This window comes from Nanorana parkeri, unplaced genomic scaffold (genome assembly GCF_000935625.1).
Source record: "Nanorana parkeri isolate BGI_ZX_2015 unplaced genomic scaffold, ASM93562v1 scaffold1, whole genome shotgun sequence".
Classification (NCBI taxonomy): Eukaryota; Metazoa; Chordata; class Amphibia; order Anura; family Dicroglossidae; genus Nanorana; species Nanorana parkeri.
Genome location: NW_017306269.1, coordinates 3972145 through 3994613, shown reverse-complemented (window position 1 = coordinate 3994613; position 22469 = coordinate 3972145). Strand labels below are relative to the sequence as shown.

Below are 22469 nucleotides of genomic sequence, written 5' to 3'. Positions count from 1 at the left end.
TGGGACAATGATCTTTATTATACTCTTACCCTGGGTTCACACCTAGGCGTATTGTAATATGCGCGTCTGTCGCGCGACCGTCACGCGGTTTTTTTACCGCGATTCGCGGTAAAAAAGTCGCGCGACCGTCGCACGATTCCAAAGGCTACTTGGCTTATCCCAATGGAAAACGCCCTACAAAACGGCCCAAAGTAGTCCCGGGACCTTTTCAGGCGTGGGCCGTTTTGTAGGGCGTTAGGGACGGGCGGAAATACGCCTAGGTGGGAACGAGGGCATTGACTACAATGCAATTTATATTTTTGACCGTTTTGTAGAGCATCCGTCGGGCGTAGGACGCGCTACAAAACGGTCAGGTGTGAACGGGGCCTTAGTAAGACTCTTTTGCTCATTCTGTTGGCAGTCTGATCTTCCTGTTAGATTGTAGAACATGGTGGAGTGTCGGAAGCACAGATGAGAAAATATAAACCATCCTCAACGCAGAACACAACAAATAGCCAAATAGTCTTTCTATAATTGGGCCACTAAGAAACATGGTGGGAAGGGCTCCAAATCAACAGGTTTGGGGATGGCACAGAAAGTATAAATCTATCTTTTAAACTGGCTATTTTTAGGAATATCAGTACAATGCCATACACACTAATTCCACACTGTGCAGCACCAAATTGGGGTACACACGGCCCACAGTAAATGGGTTTTGTGGGTTGAGCATTAAAAGTAACCTTAATGACAAATTGACATTTTACATCATAAACACATCATTCACATTTATAAACAGATTTTGTTTTGAGTTTAAGATACTGAAATGAAATATTTTTCCATGGTATACTCAAACCCTATTGGATGGTGCCACCAGAAGATACTCTGCAAGCATCCCCTGGTAGGTTCAGTCCAACACTGCCAATGGAAAACTGACCAGATCACTGAAAACAAATACAAAATTCTAGCGAGTTTTACATTATCCATTTTACACATTCGCATTACTCAAAGTCACTTGGCTTATGTAAGTTAGATTAATGGTGAAATTATCTTCATTTTATAGCTTGATCCATATTACACACAATAACTAGAAAGTAACTGATTATAGCATGTACTTAACATCTTAAACACGCTCACAGGGAACTGAAATGACACATAATTCTTTCTTATAATATATATATTTATTTTTAAGTGTATTTTTTGTTCCTGGTGTGAAGTACTTTTTTGTTATTTTGCAGGTATTGAATTATATAACCAGTTACATAACCTTAAAGTTCTGTATAATATTATTTCATTGTATACATTTCATTTCTTCACTTCCATTACATAAACAACATGTGCAAACACATTTATAGGGCTAAGCTACACGAGCGATATTCAGTCAGGTCATCATAAAAAAATGACTTTCATTTGCAGCTAACAATTTGAATTTGTATTTTTATTTACTGATATTGCCAGATGTATAGATAGAGTATGGAGAAACCCTGGGAAAAAATGACAACTTTTGTACTGACATTATTCCAGAAAAACAGTGCAGTTTGCAGCCATGAGCTCCAAGGGGATGGACTCAGAATAAACAAAATTGCATGGAAGCTGATCCCACTTGAGCTCACATGCTGCTACCTGCACTCATCTATCCATAAATCTCAGTGTCTCCCCTTCATCATTTTGTAACAATATATATATTTAATGTCAGTCCAGCAGTTGACACAGTTAAAAAGAACACATTCAAATAAACAAAATCTACAATATTTACTGTTGTCAATGATCTGAGCTGTTTTCTGGTTTTGCCTACACATCCCTTTTAGACAGTGGACCTTTTTTTGGGTCATAGTTTAATTAGCCAGGCCTAGATTTTGTGCAGTGTTTCAAAGCGGCAATACATTTGAAACATTTTGACACTTGGTCTCCAAGTTTTTCTACAGTATAATGGCAATCAGTGATCTGTAGTTTTATGAGCAATGTATGATTTTATATTTCTATAAGACTATATTGCACCATGAACCTTTTCTCTCACCCGTGGTTATAGTGTGGGGTTTGCCGTGTAGCATAGCCCTAATGAATGCATTAAGAAACTGATTAGTCTAAGACACAGGTGCAAACAATGCAAACAATTTAGAATGAGTCTATTCAGTAGAGATCCTTTAGGAAGTGTTCTCCTTTAAAAGTGATTTGTGAGCAAACAAAAAATTGTATATACCTAAACTATATTTGCAGATGTCATTGCAAATGTTTACCTCCTTCTGTACTGGTAATGATAAGGCATTCTAATGATCCTCCTAAAAGTGATTGCAAGGTCATTCCCTGTCTTGTAAGGAAAAGGCTCTCCTCAGAAATGTGAAGGATGGCGATGCAGGTGTCTGAAGTTGGGAGGTGAGGTACACAAGAGTACTGCTGTCATGGTTGCACAGAAGTAAAATGTGAAATTAATTTAGCCAGTTTAAAAATATATTAGATGACTGTAAATTGAAATGAAAAAAAAAAATTAATGATAGATTACTAAATAATAATTGAATCAATTAATTTGACTTTTTATTTTTTTAACTATTTACAAAAAGTGGAATTTTTTTTAAAAGGAGTATTCCTATCGGAATACACATTACCATACACGATATCAGGTGATGTGGATTTTCTAGTAAGTGTGCGTTGCCGAAGCCGCTGTGATGAATTTTATTGCAAAGCATCCAATTACAGCGCTGACTGGATGGGGGGAAGGGACCACCTTCACTCGATCAGTGAAGTCTCTCTAGACTAGCTTGGTGTGTGCAACACAGAGAAGCAGGACTTGATTAATCCTAATATTGGGTCATTAGGAATACCTAAACCTGAAATTTATATATATTATTATAAAAATTAATTTACATATTTATGTAAAAAAGCCACATAAAAAGGTCAATTATTTCTGCCCGGGTCACCTCAGTAGTCAATATTCTCTTTGTTGCTTTGATCATCTACTGAATAGACGGACCTTTTTTAGGCTAAAAACAAAGGCTTTGGAGAATTTCGACTGGAACATACACACAGACACCAATTAACATTGCTAAGCACACGCTACATGTTAAAGGTCATCTCCACCTAGGACCTATTTCAGCTTTGCGTGATTGCTGGTCAGCTGAATCACATGCTGATTTCTTTTACATGGGGACTGCAAATATCTATGAGGGTGCAAGCTGTGAACACAATGGCCGGAACTATATGGTCCCCTTCAAAGGCATCAGTTACAGAGAACAATATAACATTAGACCCTCTCCACTAGCTCAGTAGTATAAATTGTATTAAACAAAGTCCATCTAAGTATGAAATAATGCCTGGTCTGTCCTATACATAAACCAATTAAGCCTTATTAAAGTGGAACTATGGGCAAAATAAAAAAATGACATATATGCTGAAGTCTGTCTCTAGCATTTTATAGGAGTCTTCCTTTACCATAGTTTTATTACCGGTTTTCCTGCCAGTAGATCTATTATATGTCCAGGTCTGTACCTACAATGAGGCACCCTGGGGCTGTTGCCTCAGGCAGCATCTCTTTGGGTCACGTGGGGGGGGCAGCAGGCAGAGGGGCATGGCCGCAGTGTGCCTGCCACCCCGTTTCTGCCCATAGAGTCTTAGGTTCCTAAGAGCTGGACGGGTGAGATGTGTAAGGGCCATACCCATCTCTCTGCCCAACTCTTAGCAACCTGGGAAGCTCATGCCGAAGTCCCACTGAGCTCCTGACAACCAGTGACGTTAATGGTTGCCAGGAGCTTGGCAGGACACCGCCCCCTCCGAAGGCAAAAAGGCTATGTATGCCCCTGTATATGTCCTCTTCCTGTGACAGGCCAAGCCGTCCAGCAAAAGTCCATGTCCATCTAACACTATCTTGCCTACATGGTGACAACGCTGCTGTCAGATTTCACTGCAGAATGAACAGCAAGAGGAAAAATAACAAACCTACTGTCAGGATCAACAGGTCATACAATTATGTTAGAGCAGGGACTCAGAAAAACAAATACTGCAGTGTTATTACTAGTGGCATAGAGCATTATACACTGTATGCAATTTCTGACCTGGCCCATAGCTTCACTTCTAATCACAAATGTCCCACCTTGGCTGAGCTAGAAGAGATAATCCCATATTACATTGCATTGGGGGACTGATTTCTTGAGGACCACAGTGGTGAGATATCCCATTAGACTTTTTCATTTAAGTGCAGACACAAACTAATGAAGGGAAACCTCACCATTGGAGTCCCAAAAGATCTTAGATGCTGGCAGGTGATTCAACTTACCGGCGCCCACCCAAGCCTGAAATAAAAGTTTTGGATGGAGTTGACCTTTAATACGTTAGTTCTATGCCAACATTTGTTATTTTACAAGAGATAACACAAAACACAATATTCCCGGAATGTGGGAAATCAGAAACCTCCAACTCTTTGACAACGTGGCTGGCCATTGATTGTTCCCCCTGTTTTTTAATTTTTTTAATTTTACTGCCGTGTTTTGTAAATTAACAGAGATTGGTACAGAACAAGTAAGGTAGCAGAAGGGATGGAGTCAGGAGGCAGTTAACGAATACGTTGTCACTACAGAGTGTTATAGTTGTACCTGTCTGTCTATGGGATAATGTCCAGACTGAAAGTTAAAGAAGAAAACATGTTAAAGTACAAAATAATCACAAGAGAAATTACACGTAAAAGGTGTGTCAAAGTCCTCCATCAAAATCTCTATAATAAAAGCTCAACTGAGTGTGCAAGTATAAAGGTTAGTGATTCGTTCGGTCAGGGGTAGGCAACCTTGGCACTCCAGCTGCTGTGGAACTACAAGTCCCACGAGGCACTGCGGGACTGACAGGCACAACCATGACTCTCAGAGGCAGATGCATGATGGGGATTGAAGTTTCAGCACAGCTGGAGGGCTGAGATTGCCTACCGCTGCCTTAGGTAATGAATTCAAGATCAAGATGACACACCAGGAGCCCACATCTTTTATTGGATATAGTAGCCCCTATATTGCTGTCCTCACAAGTTCACTTTACAGCTCTATTGAAGTTCCAGGGGAAATGCTTTTGATAAATTATGGTGACTATTACCAGCGACACCATGCAACTTATGTGTCACTCAGTCCCCCCATGTTATCTACATCTTTGATAGTATGTTCAAGCAGTCTCCGGTCAGGCTTTGCAATCATAGGATGTAGGTAGAATGAGTGAGACTGAGCGACACCATGAGTGGCACAGTGTCACTGATAATAGCCGGCAGTTTCCAATGCTGATTGCTGGACAACCGAAACATGGACAGAAGTCAAACATGGCACTATGCATTTATTAAGGTACATGCGTTATATGGCTGTATAATGTTCATTGAGTAATTCTAGGGTGAACTTCCACTTTAAGGTAATTGTAACCATATTTGTACACTTGCAGCAAAATAGTTGCGTACAGTCTGTGATCCTTTCTTTATTTGCAGGGGGTCAATCCCCTTCTTCTATGTCCCAGCAGTATCGATACACAGAGATTTAGCAAAATGTTATGTCAAATCTGCAAAGGCAACAATCTCTGAACTGTGCTCTACCTATAATGTGACATCAGTTTCTAAACCACACCCACACACCTCTCCCTGACCAATGCGAGTACCTCACTGGCCATTAGGAGAGTGGGCAGAGCACAGCTTCAAGGGAGCGGGCTTGACCTGAAGTTGCCTAACTTGATCGTTTAGTAACAAAGGGAAACTAGAGTCAGAGGGGAGCACAGAAGAGGGTTGTCTGGATAACAAAGTTAATAATGTGTATTTTATGGCATCTGCTCTCTGGCAGAATTGTTTGCTTTTTAAAAGCATGACATAAATAACAGGTTCGATGTAAGGTAATGTGAAGGGACTCTCCCCAATTGTTACATTGATTAACAACCAGCTGGCCAGCTGGGAGCATGCAGCAATTCAGGCAAGTTCAAGTAATATGGGCTTGCAGGCGCCTCCATATAGAGATTTGAACAATTACACCATCTGTGTTACCTTGAATTATCTCCAAAAATCAGATAAAAATGCCACCCTTACTCGTATTAGATCATGCCAAGAACATCAGATGGACCGTCTTGTCTTGCTAAGACTTCCTCACATCAAGGCTAGAGGACAGCTGTGAACCATTGGACCTATTGTTCCTTAAGCCAAAGGCAAAAACCATGTTTATGACTTTCTGTCTCTGGACCCTTGTTGCCTCAACCTATAAAGCCTAAATGTTCTACATGAACTCTAGTTACCTCAGCACACAAGGCTAAATGTTCCACATGTTGTTTATTCATAGAACTTATTATATCTGTATTATATGTACGGTATATACAGTATGACGTTTCCACTATATAATTGTCCACTATATAAATGCAGACTTACATATAAAGCACATTTTATGTTCATTAAATAGATATTAGGCTAATTAACATAATAGAAGCTTTACAATGTGATACAGCAGGGATCACACTTCTGAAACCATCAGATCTTCCCGACTGGCGTACGGATCTGTTCATCTCTGTAGAGCAGCAACGGGAAATATTCGCATCTGTGTATTGTGGGTTAACATTATTCCATTTGTTTCCTGCCAGTACAAACATTACTGTCACTAGGTAAAACCTTCACATTGTAATAGAAGTCCCAGCTGGTGGCCGCATCACTGTTATTAGAATTTTATTTGAGTTGTAAAGGTGTTGCTCTGGCAACCGCATCCTTTTTTTTCTCAGAGGATTATCATAATGACATATTTAGGGATATTTGTTAAATAAAAGACTAGACTTTTTTTTCTGACATTTGCAATGAAATAAACTCAGATTCTGAGAGACAAGGCTCATCCGATATCAGCGGGCATCCATTCAGATCCGCCAGAGGTGACATTTCAGCCGGCGCAAGTTAATCATTTGAACTAATCGAAAAATGACCTAATGATTGTCTTATCTGAATCTGACTTAGTAAATGTGCCATGTGAATAAAAGCTGTCCTCTAGAATTATCAGATGAGATGGATTACACTCGAGATTTAGGCAAATAGTTAAACCAGGGGTAAGCAACAGTATAGAGGTGGAGATCAACCTGAACAACACAGAAGACATCAGAGATCACCAGGGTGCAGTGCGCTTTTTTAAGGAGATAACCTAGCAAAGGCCCATTAAAATGTAAGGAAGGCTTAAAGAGTTCAGGGGTCACTAGTTATGTAGAGTTCAGAGGTCAGTAACAAAGGGTTAAGGGGTCAGTAGAAGGTAACGTACAGTACTGGGGTCAGTAGTGTGTAGCACATAGTGTAGGATTCAGAAGTAAGTAACATAGAGTTACTGCGTCCAGGGACAAGCATCTATCCTGAGCCACAGGTAATCATTCCATATACAATTACATCCAGGCAGGCCACGGACATATGTGGCCACTGTCACCCTGTCATTCACTTAAATTGGCACAGCCACATCTGTCCGGATCCTTAGATTCTTGCCCAGATGCATATAAAAGCCCGTGTGCATGAGGACTTACTCCTTATCCCTGCACCTTGAGACTTAACAATTGGAAGTGGGTTTTTTTTGTTTTGGGCTTAGAGTTGGCCTTTAAGAGTGACAAGTCAATATATCAGTCACCGGTGCAGAAAACTGTGGGGTCCGAAAGGTATTGTCACCATTTCCATATAGAGCCATACAGCAGTGCAAGGGTGGATGGTTGACAAGGTGGGCATCATTTTAGAATTCTTTTTCCTATACATGTGTTTTAATAGCAAATTTAGCTATTTGGCTGCAATTGCGCTGTAAAAGAAAGTGAAGAAGTGATTTATTTCATTGGCTCTGTGCCCGGTGTTAGAGAACACAGTTGGTTTTTTTGAAGTTATTCAGTGAATTCTCCTTCATCTTTGTATTGTACATCTTCCAGCAAAGTGGAGATTCGCAGAACACTATAGCCCTGGCATTGAAGGCTTCTTATCTAAATATATAATTAGACGGCAGAGTGGAGTCGGCAGATCTCCAGCCCTTTACCACCGCCGTGTTAAAAGTCACAATTAAATATTTTACACGGGGGAAAAATAAGACAGAACCCTCGAAAGTGCCAGCTTCTCTTTTATTGTACGATACGGCTCTGAGCTCCGTGGCATGAAAGCTGAGAGATGGCTCAGGAATTAAGATGAAGGAAAAGCTTCTTGACAGGTTTTGAAGTTAAGCGCATAATGGCGTCACGTCTGCATTTGGGCGTATTTGCCCTGGGTAATTGTATGGGGAATTAGAGGACACTTGGCAGAATGAGAGAATATAAGATGCCATTAAAGAGATATTAAAGTCAAAATGTTTTTAAGGTATTTCAAATGCTGATGAAATCACTTACAATGGATGCTGCTCTTGATGTTTATAAGTTTTAGTTTCCTGCAGAATCAGTTGGTCCCCTGAGCATTGGTCCTCATATCTTGTTTTAGAGTGGCTCCTTTCCCTTGCAGGGTCCTTTGCGTGTCTTCACAAACACACAGACACAGCAAGGCAAGCCACTTCCCTGCTCCTCCCTTTTCTCTTCTTCCTCCTCCCTCTTTCCTTCAACATGCTAGTGGATAGCCAGCTGCTGGAGATTGCTCTGTCCCTTGTGATTTTGTACTGGACAGGAAGTTCAGGGAAGCTGAGCTGAGAGAGTTGGAGCTGTTTGGAAACATGATGACTGTAAGTGTTTGGGCAAAAATGTAAAGAAATATTTTGCTGGGCAATGTATATTTGTTTGATCTGGATTAATTATTTTAAAAAAAGTTTGCGAGTTAATACTAATTTAACTACTTCCTCCTCTAAGTCTAGCCTTCTAGTTGAATGCTGGTCCTCTGGTTTCAATACTTTCTGAGTCAATGACATGGAATGAGTAGAGTATGCCGCCAGTGAAGTCCTGCCTCAACTCCTGATTCTCCCTGATCTTCATACATATTCCAGGGAAGATTATGAGAAAGTATTGAAGCTTCTGGATTACTATGATAGCCAGGCAACTAGTTTTTGTAACAGATTTCAGCACTGTGGTTAAGTGGTTAGCACTTCTGCCTTGCAGCCCTGGGGTCCCTGGTTTATATCATGCCCAGGATACTATCTGCATGAATTTTGTATGTATTCCCTATGCTTATGTGAGTTTCCTCCACACTCCAAAGACATGGTGGAAGGTTAATTGGCTCCTGATAAAATCTGCCCTAGTATGTATGTGAGATAGGGACCTTAGATTGTAAGCTCGAGAGCAGGGACTGATGTGAATGTAAATTGTAGGCTGCCACTGCTAATCTCTGCTATTGAAAAATGCTAATTAACTGGCTATCATGCTGATCCAGTCGGTGCTACTTTCTGTGTCACTGATCCAGTATACACAGCAGAAGTTCTGACTTTAGGTCTAATGCACATGGGCGAGTGGAGCTATACAGCATACAGCCATCCACCCATGGATGCAGGCTAGCTGCATCCTGGGTTGTACACCCGCATGGCTGCGTGAGTTTACACATAGCGATGTAATCCCATGTACAGCCCACATCCATTTACTATAATGGACGGCTGTATGCCACAGCGGTGTATCTTGGGTGCAGAAATTCACCCTAAATTTAAGTCTTACAGTTTCATGTGCGCAGGTGAATGAGGCTTTGTCCGGGCTTTGCTTGCTGCATACTTTTTCCAGCAAAGTGATTCAAGTATGAAACCCAAAGACTGCCAGGCAACTAACATTTTTGAAGGTGAGGTCAACAATGAGAACATCATTTTTTACCTCCATACAAGTTTCCTTTTAATGCCCAGTTCCAGCCAAGAGTTTTTGCTCATTGCATACACAGGCTGTTCATTCTGCCTGGTAGGGCTACTAGCCATTGTTAAAGCAGAACACCAGAGAAAATTACCCTGAACCCTTGCAGTGGTGCTAGGGTTTTTGTCTATGTTCAAAAATAACAAAGTTATACTCACTTGATCCTTGGAGCCAGCTTGCTCTTAGAACAGTCCCTTCTGCCTGTCTCCTCCTTCACTTCAGTGATTGTATGTCCCTCGGCATCCTAACCTCCTAAACACTGTGTATAGAACCTGATGACTCCCTGGACCTTATACCGCTGGAGCAGAGGAGGAGCAAGCTGGAAGGGACCAGTCTAAGAGCAAGCCGGCTCTGTGGATCGGGTGAGCATAAGATTGCTATTTTTGAACCTAGACAAAAACAAGTACTTAACCCTTGCAGTGGGGGGGGGGGGGGGGGTAGCCCCCTACTGCAAGGGTTAAAAAAAATGTTTCTGTCTGTTAAGGTGCATTGCATTTAGGCAGCCTATTCCTTAAGAGGAGTAATTGTAAACCTGACAGGGGGGCTTACAATTGTTTTACAATTGTAAAATTGTAAACCTGACGGGGCTTCAACCCCTCTATAAAATCTAAAAAATATTTTGCTGCAGTTGGACTTCAAAACAGAACTCTAACCTCCTCTCCCCTTCCCTGAAGCCTCCTTATGTTTTAGTGGGGAGTTTGTATACACCCTATATATACTTTTTTCCTTCAGTCTTCAGTCCAGTGCAGTGACATCAGAGATCCTCACTCTCCCACCTCAGCTGCTGCAGCTCTTTTTTTAATCTGCGCTGAGCCACAGTCACAGAATGACATCTGGTACTGTGAGCCCAATCGAGGGACAGGTCCATGACAGCCTCGGCTTACAGGACGTGGGTAGGATGATGCTGACCTTCATTCCACTGGAAAACTGGCACCACCTAGTGGCAGAGAGGTAGTACTGTGGTGAACAGCTCCAGGTACGCTCTATTTTTTTATGTTGTTGTTTTTACTGATGCAAGTTAGCAAAGAAATAAGTCTTTGAGTTCCACTTTAAGCAAATAATATATACTAGAAATTATCACACCTGCTGAATATGCAAAACTGTTTCAAGGTATACAAGGTTGTCTTTAAGATGCTTTTTTTAATGCAGAACTCCGGGCAAATCAAATCTTGTAGCCCCAATGCAAAGATTAAGATTTCATTTGCCTGGAGTTAAATTAAGTCCTTTGTAGATACATACAAAATAAAGTTGCCATAAATATAACGTACACATATTGGGATCTATTCCAACTTATTCAAACGTACTTATGCATGACAAGACTTGGAGAAGAAAAACTACTGACTACAATAATCTTCTAGCAGCCAGTGTCAGAGCTACTCTGTGTAATATCATTAGTTTGACAGAGATTCCTCAACGCTCACGTTTCAATCCACGCTGAAATCAAACTCTACTCTAGAGAGAAAAAAAAGTCTCCTTTTCAAGCTCCATTAATACCCGCTACATGAAACATCCATTAGTGAAACCTTTTAATACATTATGGAGTAAATTGTGAGGTGCAGCCATGGTTTGGTTATCATATTAATGTGGCTCTCTTTACTAATGTCCTTTCTTGCAGGATTTTGCTGGTTTAAGGTTCAAACCAATTTATTATGCTTGCGTGTTTAACGCACATAGCATACCTTTTGCAGTTAGGTTTGCGATATATTCAATTAAAAAGAACCAGTTCTTCCAGAATATGAATAATTAGTCTCAAATTATAACAACTGTGCTGGCTTCCTTTATATAGAAAGTGCCAGTTTTCTCTATCTTGTGGGCGAAAAAAGGAAACCAATACCGCATAGATTTGTGTGTTTTGGGGACTAAGTGAATAGATGCCTTTAAAATGCCTACCAGCGCTCCTCATTAAAGAAACCCTGTCACCAAAAAATTGCAGGTTTTCTGGGAGTGTCTAATTACTGTCTGTGCTGGCCCAACTCCTCCATCTCTTCCCTCACCTCCTTGTATAACCTTTTATGTAGATGATGGAGGAAGAGCAAAGGGGAATAGTAGAATGTCACTTGAGTCTGATGGGGCTCTTGACATCACAACCAGGATGGCAGCGCCAGGCAGCAGCCTCAGACCAACACATGTTGAAATGAATGGTCTGGTGATAGGTTCTCTTAAATAAAATGGTGTAGGCCACACAAAGATGCTGGTTCACAAGCAGCATGTAGGCGCAGTTGAATTCTCTGTGTTTATTTTATACAACAAATAGGTATGAATAGGTCCTCAATGGGCCAGAAGTTACCTAAAGTTTGACCATTGGTGCCTTGTCAAAAGTTTGACCTCACATAGAGCAAAAACTGTCAGACTTCAGGTGGCCTCTGCATAGGCATGCACATTATGCCTGCGGTCCAGTCCGGTCCGCTCCGAACAAAATGCTGCAAGCACTATTTTGTTCGGACCGAACAGCAGGCATAATGTACCTTGTGTTCCTCGCATTGCGGCCGGAGGACGTTTCACGTCAATGGACCACCACGTCCCTCCTGCCCCACAACATAGTGACCCAGCCGCAATGCGATGCAGTGAGTTCTGGCCAGAATCAGGCCTAATGAACAATTATTGAAGAACTGTTGCCCTGTGATCAATTATTGGCACTTTTGGACTCCTTTTGGTTTGGCTCCCTTTACTTCTGAACATTGAGCCACTTCTGGCTACCCAACAAGGGTGGTCTGTTTTGTTTGGGAGCTGCCTTAGCAGTGCCAGTGAGCTTATTTGCAAACTTTCCTGCAACTGAACAGTTTGAGTGAGCACAGAAATCCCAAAGGATGGGGATAATAATCCCAGAATGTGCAGCTTATTAACAATATAAAAATAAAAGTAGCAATGGCATTGGCAGGTCCCCTCTGTCTATAATGGCAGTTCCCTTTAACCTTGCAAGTTGCCTTTCCGTAAAACCTTACATGAGAACCCCTGCTGTTCAGAAGTACCAAAGGGAAACAGAAGTAATCAGGAGACTATATGGCTCCCCTCAATGAGCAATCAATGATAACCAATTACAGCAGAGAATTCTGACAATTAGGAGGATTCTATCAGACAGAATGACATTATACTGATCAGGAAGTTCACTGTCACCTTGGAGTGTCTGCATTACCCTTTACCACAACATCACAACTAATACCCATAAAAAAAAAAATTCAAATAGGATCTTCAGTGTCACCACATTAAAAAAGATCCCCCTTTTCAACAAAATAACAGAATACCTCCTTGTTCCACTTTTACTTCAATTACTTTAGAGAAATCCAAAATTCTACCACCCTATAAACCCTGGTTAAGCCTCATCTCGAGTATGTGGTCTAGCTTTGGTCACCGATCCACAGAAAGTGCAAATACGTGCCGCTCCCAACTTTCTAAATGAATATGTGCAAGGTCTGTTATACTCTATCCACAGAAAGGATGTCCTCGAGATTGAGAGAGTCCAGAGAAGGGCAATGAAAATAAAAAGAAGGCTGGAGGACCTAAGCTATGAGAAACAATTACAAAAATGACACTTGTTCACTCCGGAGAAGGGGCATTTAAGAGGGGATATGATTGCAATGTACAAATTGTATAGTGGTGATGGTGGTAGAATCAGTAGTAAACAAAACTGCTGTAAGATCTCCTAAGAAGACAAGCGACCATCACCTGAAATTAGAGCGGAAGTTAGAGCCGTAAAATTGTGGAACACCTTTCCCCAGGGGGTAGTCTCAGCTGAGAGTATAGACTAATTCAAGAAACTTTTAGATGTCTTCCTCAATGAATACAAAATACCAGTGTACGAGTACTATTAGTTACTCATACACTCACACACGCCCACTTTGTTATTTTGGGGCAGGATCTTCACCATTTTCTCAATTCAGAAGAGTGGTGCAGGCTTTATGCCTGAGAAAAAGAGCAGATCCTGCTCCCAATTAACAAAGGGGACTCAAGCCTCTTTTTTTAGTTAGGAGTGATCTGCTCTGATCTCTGTGGTGTGTTGTGCAAAACATGGAATAGAGAGGAGAGCTAGAGATGCTTGCTCCTCCTCCTTTTGCCACTCACACTCAGCCAAGAGCGAGTGGAAGGAGTAAGCCCTCGTTCACCTAGGCGTATTGCATATGCGCGTCTGTCGCGCGTTTTTTTTTACCGCGATTCGCGGCAAAAAAAGTCGCGCGACCGTCGCGCGATTCCGAAGGCTACTTGGCTGTATCCCAATGGAAAACGCCCTACAAAACGGCCCAAAGTAGTACCTGGACCTTTTCAGGCGTGGGCCGTTTTGTAGGGCGTTAGGGACGGGCGGAAATACGGCAAGGTGGGAACGAGACCATTGACTACAATGGGATTTATATTTTTTACCGTTTTGTAGAGCGTTCGTCGAGCGTAGAACACGCTACAAAACGGTCAGGTGTGAACGAGGGCTAAGGCTGTTAACCTTGCATTTGCTGAAAGGAGCTTTACCTGCCAATATGCAAGCTGTGCCTATGCAGTGTGCTCACTGCATGGGCAGAGAGAGGCATGTGAGTTGGCACACTGGACGAGAATTCACATCACATACCGGGTCCAATCTTTTCAGCAGTTTTCTATATTGGAAACTCCCGTAATCCCTTTGAATAATTAGGCGCAGTACCTACGCCAGTTTCTATTATGGTAAAGGTGGAACAAAAATACCTGAAACCGGTCTATCTGTTTTGTTAATGTGGTACACGCCACTCCCGCCAGTTTCCTGCACCATTTTAATTCCCCTCCTATGTGTCTATACCTTACCCTCATTGAGTTCACAGCATATGCATAGTCAGCCCTGACTGCATCATAAACGCTAATTTTGAATTGCTTGGTTTCAACCTAAAAGCACATCCCGAATACAAGTATATAAATGTGTACAATCTCTTTTGAAAGCCATCTGGTGAAGATAAAAAAAAATTCAAATCTGTGTGGGAAGGATGCCAGGAAGGATGACATCACTCAAAAACTGTCAATGAACTGCAGTATCAGGTTCTCCCTTTGCCTCCCCTCCTCTCTATTTGTTTCACTTCAGCAGACCCTGGCACGTGCACTTCCGTCTAGCGCAGCCAAGGAAGTCAGTGTCTCCTGAGAGTTCAGAGATGGTTTCCAACTTGACAACGAGTGCTTTTTGAAAAGTTGCGATTCAGAAGCCAGAAAATCTGACAGAGCAGTGTAGACATGCTGAGCTAAATAAGAGTATTTGGCATCCAGTCATATCTTGTTTGTGATTTTTGTCCAATAAGTGAAAATGCACTTCAACCCAGCAAACAATCTTGCCATGCTTCTCAGCCTAAATATTTTAGTAGGTAGCAATGAGAAAAGAAAGTACAATCTTGTATTTATTTCCTTGATGGTGGAACCCCGGTGCAGCTGCCGTAATCAATTAAGCACCTAGAAGCCACAAGATGGCTTTCCAAGTCAGGCGTTTATAAATGACCTAAAACACTTTGCACTATTCATCCTCTGCTGTGACTATGGAAAAAGACTGCTGAGCAGGCCTGATCCGCGAGATTAAACAAATGCATAGCGTGAGTTCATAAAAGCTTCAGAAGCCAAATCACACTGCACAGATCCTTTCCTGGTGATTGTAAATGATGTACGATCTAACACAATGGCAGAATGTATAACAGTAATTACAAGGGCTTTAGTTATTAACACAGTGGAAGTAGCTAAGAAATGTATTAATGCAATGCAACCAATTAGAAACCAGCTTTGGATTTGAGGGTAAATCCAGATCAAAGGTTTTGCCTGGGTTTATTGAGAGATGGGAAAACAAATTTCACCTACAGCTCCACCCGCAGGTGAAATCTAGTATTGCTGCACTTACCTATCCAATGGGAGAAAAGAAACAGGACAGGTGTCACTATACAATATATTTGCAAAGGACATGTGGAAAATCATAAAAAAGAGAGGAAGGGGTAAAATAGAGTTATAGTGAGAGGAGAGGAAATAAGGGAACTGGAAAGGGGAGAGAGGAAGAAAGGAAGGGAGGAAATAAGGAAGAAGTGAAAGAGTGAAGGCAGAGGAAGGCAGAATGACGGAAGGTAGAAAAAAAAGAAGGAAGAAGGAGGAAAGAACGGGAGGCAGAAAGGGGGATTTAGTGAGGCAGGGAAAGGTGAGGAAGGAAGAAATAAGAGAGAGGAGAAAAAAAGAAGGGGAGGAAGGAAAGCAAATAGGAAGTGGAAGACAAAATGAAAGGGAGAAAAGAAGGAAAGGGAAAAGGATGGGAGGGAGGAAGGAAGGAAGAAGGGGTTAGGAAAGGATAGAGAGGAAGAAAGAAAGGGAGAAATTAAGGAAGGAATGATATAGGGAAGGAAGGGGAGAGAGGAATCACAGACGAAAGGGAGAAAAAAAAGGAAGAAAGAAAGGGGATGGAGGGAGGCAGGGAAAGGAAAATGTAGAAAGGAATAAGACAGAGGAGAAAGAAAGTAAGGTGAGAAAGGAATGAAAATGGGAAGTGTAAGTGAATCAGAGAAAAGGATGGGAGGGAGGGAGGAAGGAAGGAAAGTAGGAAGGATGGAAAGAGAATAAAAGGGGGAGGAAGGAATGAAAGAGTGAAGGGATGATGGAAGGGAGAGAAGAAGGAAGGTGAAAAGGGAGGGAAGTAGGAAAGAAAGGAGGAAGGGTAAATCAAAGTTAGGAAGAAATTATGAGGAAGAGCATAAAGCCATTTCGGAGAAAGAAGTGAGAGGGAAAAGGGTGACAGGAAGGGAATGAAGAGGACAGAGGAACGGGGAGGTTTAGAGGAAGGCAGGAGGAGAGAAATCTAAACAATATTTCTCATAACAATCATTTTTGTATCTCTCCCTGCACCTGTGTCACTATAGATCTCCAGATACAATTAATTTCATTAGCGCAGAACATGTAAACATGCTTCTGTTATACAAATAATTACACTCCCTTTCACACACAGAGAAATGCATCCCATCAGTCATCGTGATTGTATCAGCAAACCTTGCTTTACCAATACTAAAACGACAGAAATCAGTATACTGGTTACATCATAAACTGCTAGAGATTCATGTCAACTTTCCAGCTGTCATAAGAGCTAACATGGACTTGTCATCATTAGTGATCCACCAAACATACAAACAAAAGTGCCACAGACAACTTACAGCCTATGATCAAAAGTTGGAGAGTAGCACACATACTCCATAAAGCTGGGATTCTACATTATAAGAGATGCCTTTGCTGATTTACTAAAGGAGTCTAATGATGACATGAAAAAAGCAGTTACCCAGAGCAGCCAATCACTTTTCACCTTTACCACTTTAAAACTGTCAAAAAATGACATTTGGTAATATATTGTTTGCTGTGTACTGTTGTTTTCCTTGTTAACTAAGCTTATATACGGTATGTTTCATTTTGGCAGATATGAAAAGGTAGATATAAGATTCTCCTACAATGTTTGAGTCTATGAGGAACAAACAATTGCAAACAAGAATCATCCAACACAAGCCAAGCTCCTAAATGCCGTAATGTAAAATTAAAATAAATTCCAATCTACTGACTTGCTGAATCTCTTCTCTTTACTGGTATTTTTGGTGGTTAAAAATAAAAAAATAAAGAAACAGACTAAATGGGAAAGCTGTTTGTCCAAATCTCAGCATGGAACAATTATGTAAGTAGACAGAATAGATGGCTTTCCTAAGAGGTGCTTCATTCTTTTTTGGAGAATATTTGAGTTTTAAGATAAAAAAAAAGAACCCATGTTTAACGAAGATAAGGTTATGTGATGATGACAATTAGGACTATGCAATCACATTATTGACCTTCAATCCTCAAGGCAAATCCAGGCATTCAGCCCTCACAAAACACAAAAGCATCCTAAGTGCTCATACGTGGCTCACGCAGTGTGCTCCTAGTGCTCGGCTTTTAGATCCACAGCGCCAGCCCAGCAGATATTGTTTCTCTGTGGGGGAGTTACTGACAGCAAGGGATGCCACAGCATTAGGGCTTGTCACAAACTGTAGACACCAGTCCTCTAAAGGTGCAGCAAAGCAAACATTTAATGGAAACCAGTCCTGAGAGATATACAGACGATGACACTGTTGACCGCCTTCTAAAAATCCTAGTTGTCTTACACTCACTAATCCTCTGACTTTAAAGTAAGTGACGTAAGTAAGCCCTAAATCTATTTTTCAGTATGTTTGGCATCATACCTCACTCTATACAGTTTTCATACTCAAATGTTTTTGTGTGACTCTGTTATAAAGTTTCTTACCTGGAGATCCTGCCAGTAACAGTCCATCCTGTTGCAGGCAATGCTAAACCATTGCTTTGCAGTTTAGTAGTAGCATTATCAGCCTGCCATGCGCATTGCTTCAGTTTGCTATTGGGCTGCCTATCAGGTCTATCAGATATAGTGAACTATATAAACTTGCACGGTGCGCTGACAACACTGCTGCTTATTGTGAGGCAGCAGCTTAGCTTTGTCAGCCTGCCATGCAATTCTATATAGTTCACTGTAGCTAAAAGACCTGATAGGCAGCCCAATGGCAAACTGAAGGAGCACGCATGGCAGGATGACAATGCTACTACTAAAATGTGACTTAGCAATGTCGGCCTGTAACAGGAAGCTCTGTTACTGGCAGGATCTCCAGATAAGAAACTCAAAAACATTTGCTTAAGAAAACTGTGCACAGTAAGGAATACTGATAAGCATACTGAAAAATAGATTTTGGATTTACATTTTTAATACTCTTGATTTACTGGCCCCCCAAAAAAATCAGAGCAATTCAGATCTGCATAGTTGTTACGGGTCAGTGATTTAAAAATGACTGAGTACATTAGATCAGCATGAAATCCAGACAACTAGCATTTTGAAGAGAAGTCAGCAATGGCAGCCCCATGTTTCTGTCTGTTTCCTTTAAAAGCTCATATGTATCAAGCTACTCAGTTCAACAAAACTTTGCCACTCTGGCATCTGTAAAGACCTCAGGGGTTGCCCCCTTTTGCTAACCAGATGTATGGAATCCGTGCTGGTACTTATGTACCTCTACCAAGCAAAGGGCTCAAACAAGCTTAAATAGGCAAATAAACCAATATTGGCTTACCAGTGAATACACAATATAGAATGTTATGAAACCCAACTGAGCAAAACCTACTGGACAGGAGGAAGTGACAAAAGCTTAGCTCCTAAATTGTTAGATGAACAGCACATTTCAATATAATGGAACTATAAAAGCAAGTGGAACATAGAAATATTATAAAACCTCAGTACCATCATGAGATTACATTGATAGTACTTCTTGAGTGCATACCTGTAGAAATGACACACTGAACTAAAATGGGATAAATATATCAAATACATTTTTAGGAGGTTGGATTCTCTATTTATAAGGCAGGGTAGTAACAAGTATCCTGTAGATACTAAATGATTCTGGTTAAATTAAGTACTGGATAGATCTTGATTTATTTACAACAGCAACCCATACTGCTGCTGTACAAAGCTCATCTAATGTATAGTTTTTCATGGAGCATTAAATAAGACACATGAACTGTTGGTAAGGATGATCATCCATACATTACTCTTGCTTTTTAGGTTACAGAACAATATTGGTAAACCTATTGCTGAAGTCTTCAATCAACATTCAAACCTTTAATTGGAGGGTTACCTACCCAAACGTGATATTTTAGCTATGAGTGTAGCCTGGTGGGCTGAGTCAGCCCCATGGCTTCCTAGGTCTTGCATATTTTAACAGCAAGATCGTCATTCTTTAATTCCTGACGCTGTTCCTAACCACCTGGGAGTTTTGGGTGTTCCCGCCCCCCTTTGCGTACTTTAGCACCTCCTTCCTCATTCTCTGTAATATAAAAAAAATCCAGCAGGGAGAGTGGGAACCCCTCATAATAGTCACAGCAAGTGTGCAGGCATTCAAGAGCAGAGATCCCACAAGCAGTCCCTAAGAGATGTAGCAAATTAAATCGGGTGGTTTAACCAGCATCCACCAAGAGCTGGAATAGGACTGACTCTTTAAAAAGAGAAAAAGCAATGTGGGAGTGCAAAAACCCATAGCAACCAACTAGAAACCTTCCACTTCCCTGCCCCCACCATAGTGGTTGCTTTTAGCAACTGCACAGCATTGGTCTTGTCACTTATTGGATGGCATCTTGGCATCCTGGCTGCAATAAGCACAGTTCCACAAATCTACATGAAGATCGTACAGTCTCTTGGAAATTTGGCAAAGCACTGCGCCACTACTCCTTTGGACATTTGACACAAGACCCTCTTTATCAAAATTTCATTTTCTCTCGTACAAAACGAAAACAGGCAAATGGCAACGGGCTTACCAGAATGAAAAGCAACTTTGAGCCACGAATTAACGCGTTGACAGCCAATGCCAAACAACAAAGCTAGCTTAGAAAAATGTAATCACAAAAATTACATAACGATTAAAAGGTTTCAAAGGTGATGGAAGAAAGAGATACCTAGGCAACTGATCTTACCACATGCACTAGATATTGTGGAGACTCTTTGTCTATATGACCTATTGCTTCTATGCCATTGGTATAAATAATAGGAATTATGATGAATAAATAAATATCTGTGTCCACTACTGGCTAACTTTTGATATGACATCTAGGTTGGTAAGTTGTACAGAAAACCTACTCAGCGCCGTAGTAAAATAGTAAAGAAGGTATTTGCATTTCAAAAGAACTAGTTGGCCTTTTAATTTAAAGGTTATGTTATGGTTTTAAAAAACTAAAACCACTTTATCTGCAATGATAAACTTACATATCTGAACAATAAATGGCTTATTTATAGTTTTGACTTTATGGGGTTATTTAATGAAGAGAGAGACTGCAGCACAGATGTTATGCAATGTGCAGGAGCCACTAGCAACAAAATCTAAAATGATCTTTTACTAAGATGTTCGCAGGCTGAACTCTGATCAACTGCTAAAAGGCTACTGCAAACATACTGCTTGCAAGACATTATAAAGGTTACCTGCAAACTGCAAACATACTGCTTGCAAGCCATGATAAAAGCTACTGCAAACTGCAAATATACTGCTTGCAAGACATTATAAAGGTCACCTGCGAACTGCAAAGATACTGCTTGCAAGCCATTATAAAATCTACTGCAAATATACTGCTTGCAAGACATTATAAAGATTATCTTTCTGACTTCCTAGTTTAAAAGCATTCCATATGACAAACTTAATTGCAAAATGATCAAAGTCTGCTCCAGGTGTGATTTCTCTTCCTTCATTAAAACGTAGTATTCAGCACCAAGGACATGATTAAATATACTGGATGGCATCCATCACCCATCACGTGTCACAGAGGACCAGTGATGACTCAGGATCCAGTTTGAAACGAGAAAATTCTGCAACTAAAAAGCCAACAAGGAAACGAGAGATGAAGTGTAATTTCTATCATTTCTACATGTATAACATGCATGTTTTTTTTTTTTTTATTACACTCCTCCAAGTAAAGCCAAAGACACTTCAATTGACCCCCCCCTTCCATCCAACCATCCCAATACAAACCTTGTCATGAAAAAATGTGAGATCTGTATTACCTTCTAATGGGCTGATTCACTTTGGCTGATTACCCATGCAGTGATGCCTTAACCACTTCGCTGCCACATGCTTCAGCTGCGCCTAGTGTGATCTCTGCTGGCTGAAAAGGGGTTAAATGGCAAAAGTGAGGACTTCCCATGCAAGTATTCAATAAGCGTAACATCCTGATCCCTTGGCTCATCATCATCATCCCATGGCATTTTCCTTCTGCATGCCTACTCAATGCTGGACAATGGCGAGTAGTGAGATGGCTCTCCCGGTCCTTACCATTAGATCTCCTGACAATATTCTCCAAAAAGGTGTTTTGGGGGGCAACCAGACCTCTGCGACCCCCTGCCATGGTCAAGGCAGCTGCAGTCCGGCGCTTGGGGAGGGTTAGTGATGGAGGGGGGGTTCAGGATAGTGGTGGGAGAAGAAGAGCTAGAGCTCCTGTTAATTCAAGTGAGGTCCTCATGGTCCTGAGTAGAATCCAGCTCAGCTGCTATTGCATCAGTAGAAGGAAGAGATCTCCCTGCCATCCACCTCAATCACTCCCCCCACCCCATCAGCCCCTGTACGCCTCCCACATAAGCCTCCTCCCCTTTGCTCAGCAGCGAGCCGCTCTGCGCTCTCCGCGGTGCTGAAACGAGCTGCGGCACTGCCGCCGACTAGAGCGGACCGGATGGAGTAACCTGTTCACTGCCTTCCCAGACCTGCACTGACTATGGCGCCTCTGCTCCTCCACCGACATGCCATTAACTCGTGCGTGGCTTTCCAAAAAATATCTGTGGCTATTCAAAATGGGATCCTGTAACCAGAGAACTGATGGAAGCTGCCTTCTGATAATTGCTGCCTTAAAGGGGTTACTTCACCTTTAAAGAAGAACTGCAGGGTTTTCCCAAATTGCTGCACTGCAAGGGTTAACTGTTCATTTTGGTCTGGAGGGCGAAAACAAAGCAGATACTCACCTGATCCTCGGGGGTGCTGCAGCGGCCAGCGGTCACCTCTCACCCCCTCAAGCGCTGGAATGTCCCTCAGGTCCTCACGTCCAATGGATGGACCTCCATCAGGCATAATGGCATCCTTAGACCGCTGGAACAAGGGGGAGAAGAGGCTCCCTGGACCGGTCTGGCAGCCAGGCAGGACCAAGGATCGGGTGAGTATTTCTCCTTGATTTTCGCCCCGTAGATAAAACAAACACTTGACCCTTGTTGTGCGGTGCTACCCCTGCGCTGAAACGGTTAATTGCTT

General features: G+C 41.6%; 1 protein-coding gene across 1 annotated transcript in view; it reads right to left on the bottom strand.

The window, feature by feature from the left end:
* KCNH1 (potassium voltage-gated channel subfamily H member 1) overlaps positions 1–21632 on the bottom strand; it is a 253988-nt gene extending 232356 nt beyond the window's left edge. The window contains exon 1 of the mRNA XM_018552733.1: positions 21507–21632. Coding sequence (XP_018408235.1) covers positions 21507–21579 — 73 coding nt within the window. The 5' untranslated portion in view covers positions 21580–21632. The remainder of the gene's footprint in view (positions 1–21506) is intronic.
* Positions 21633–22469: the final 837 nt, after the last annotated feature.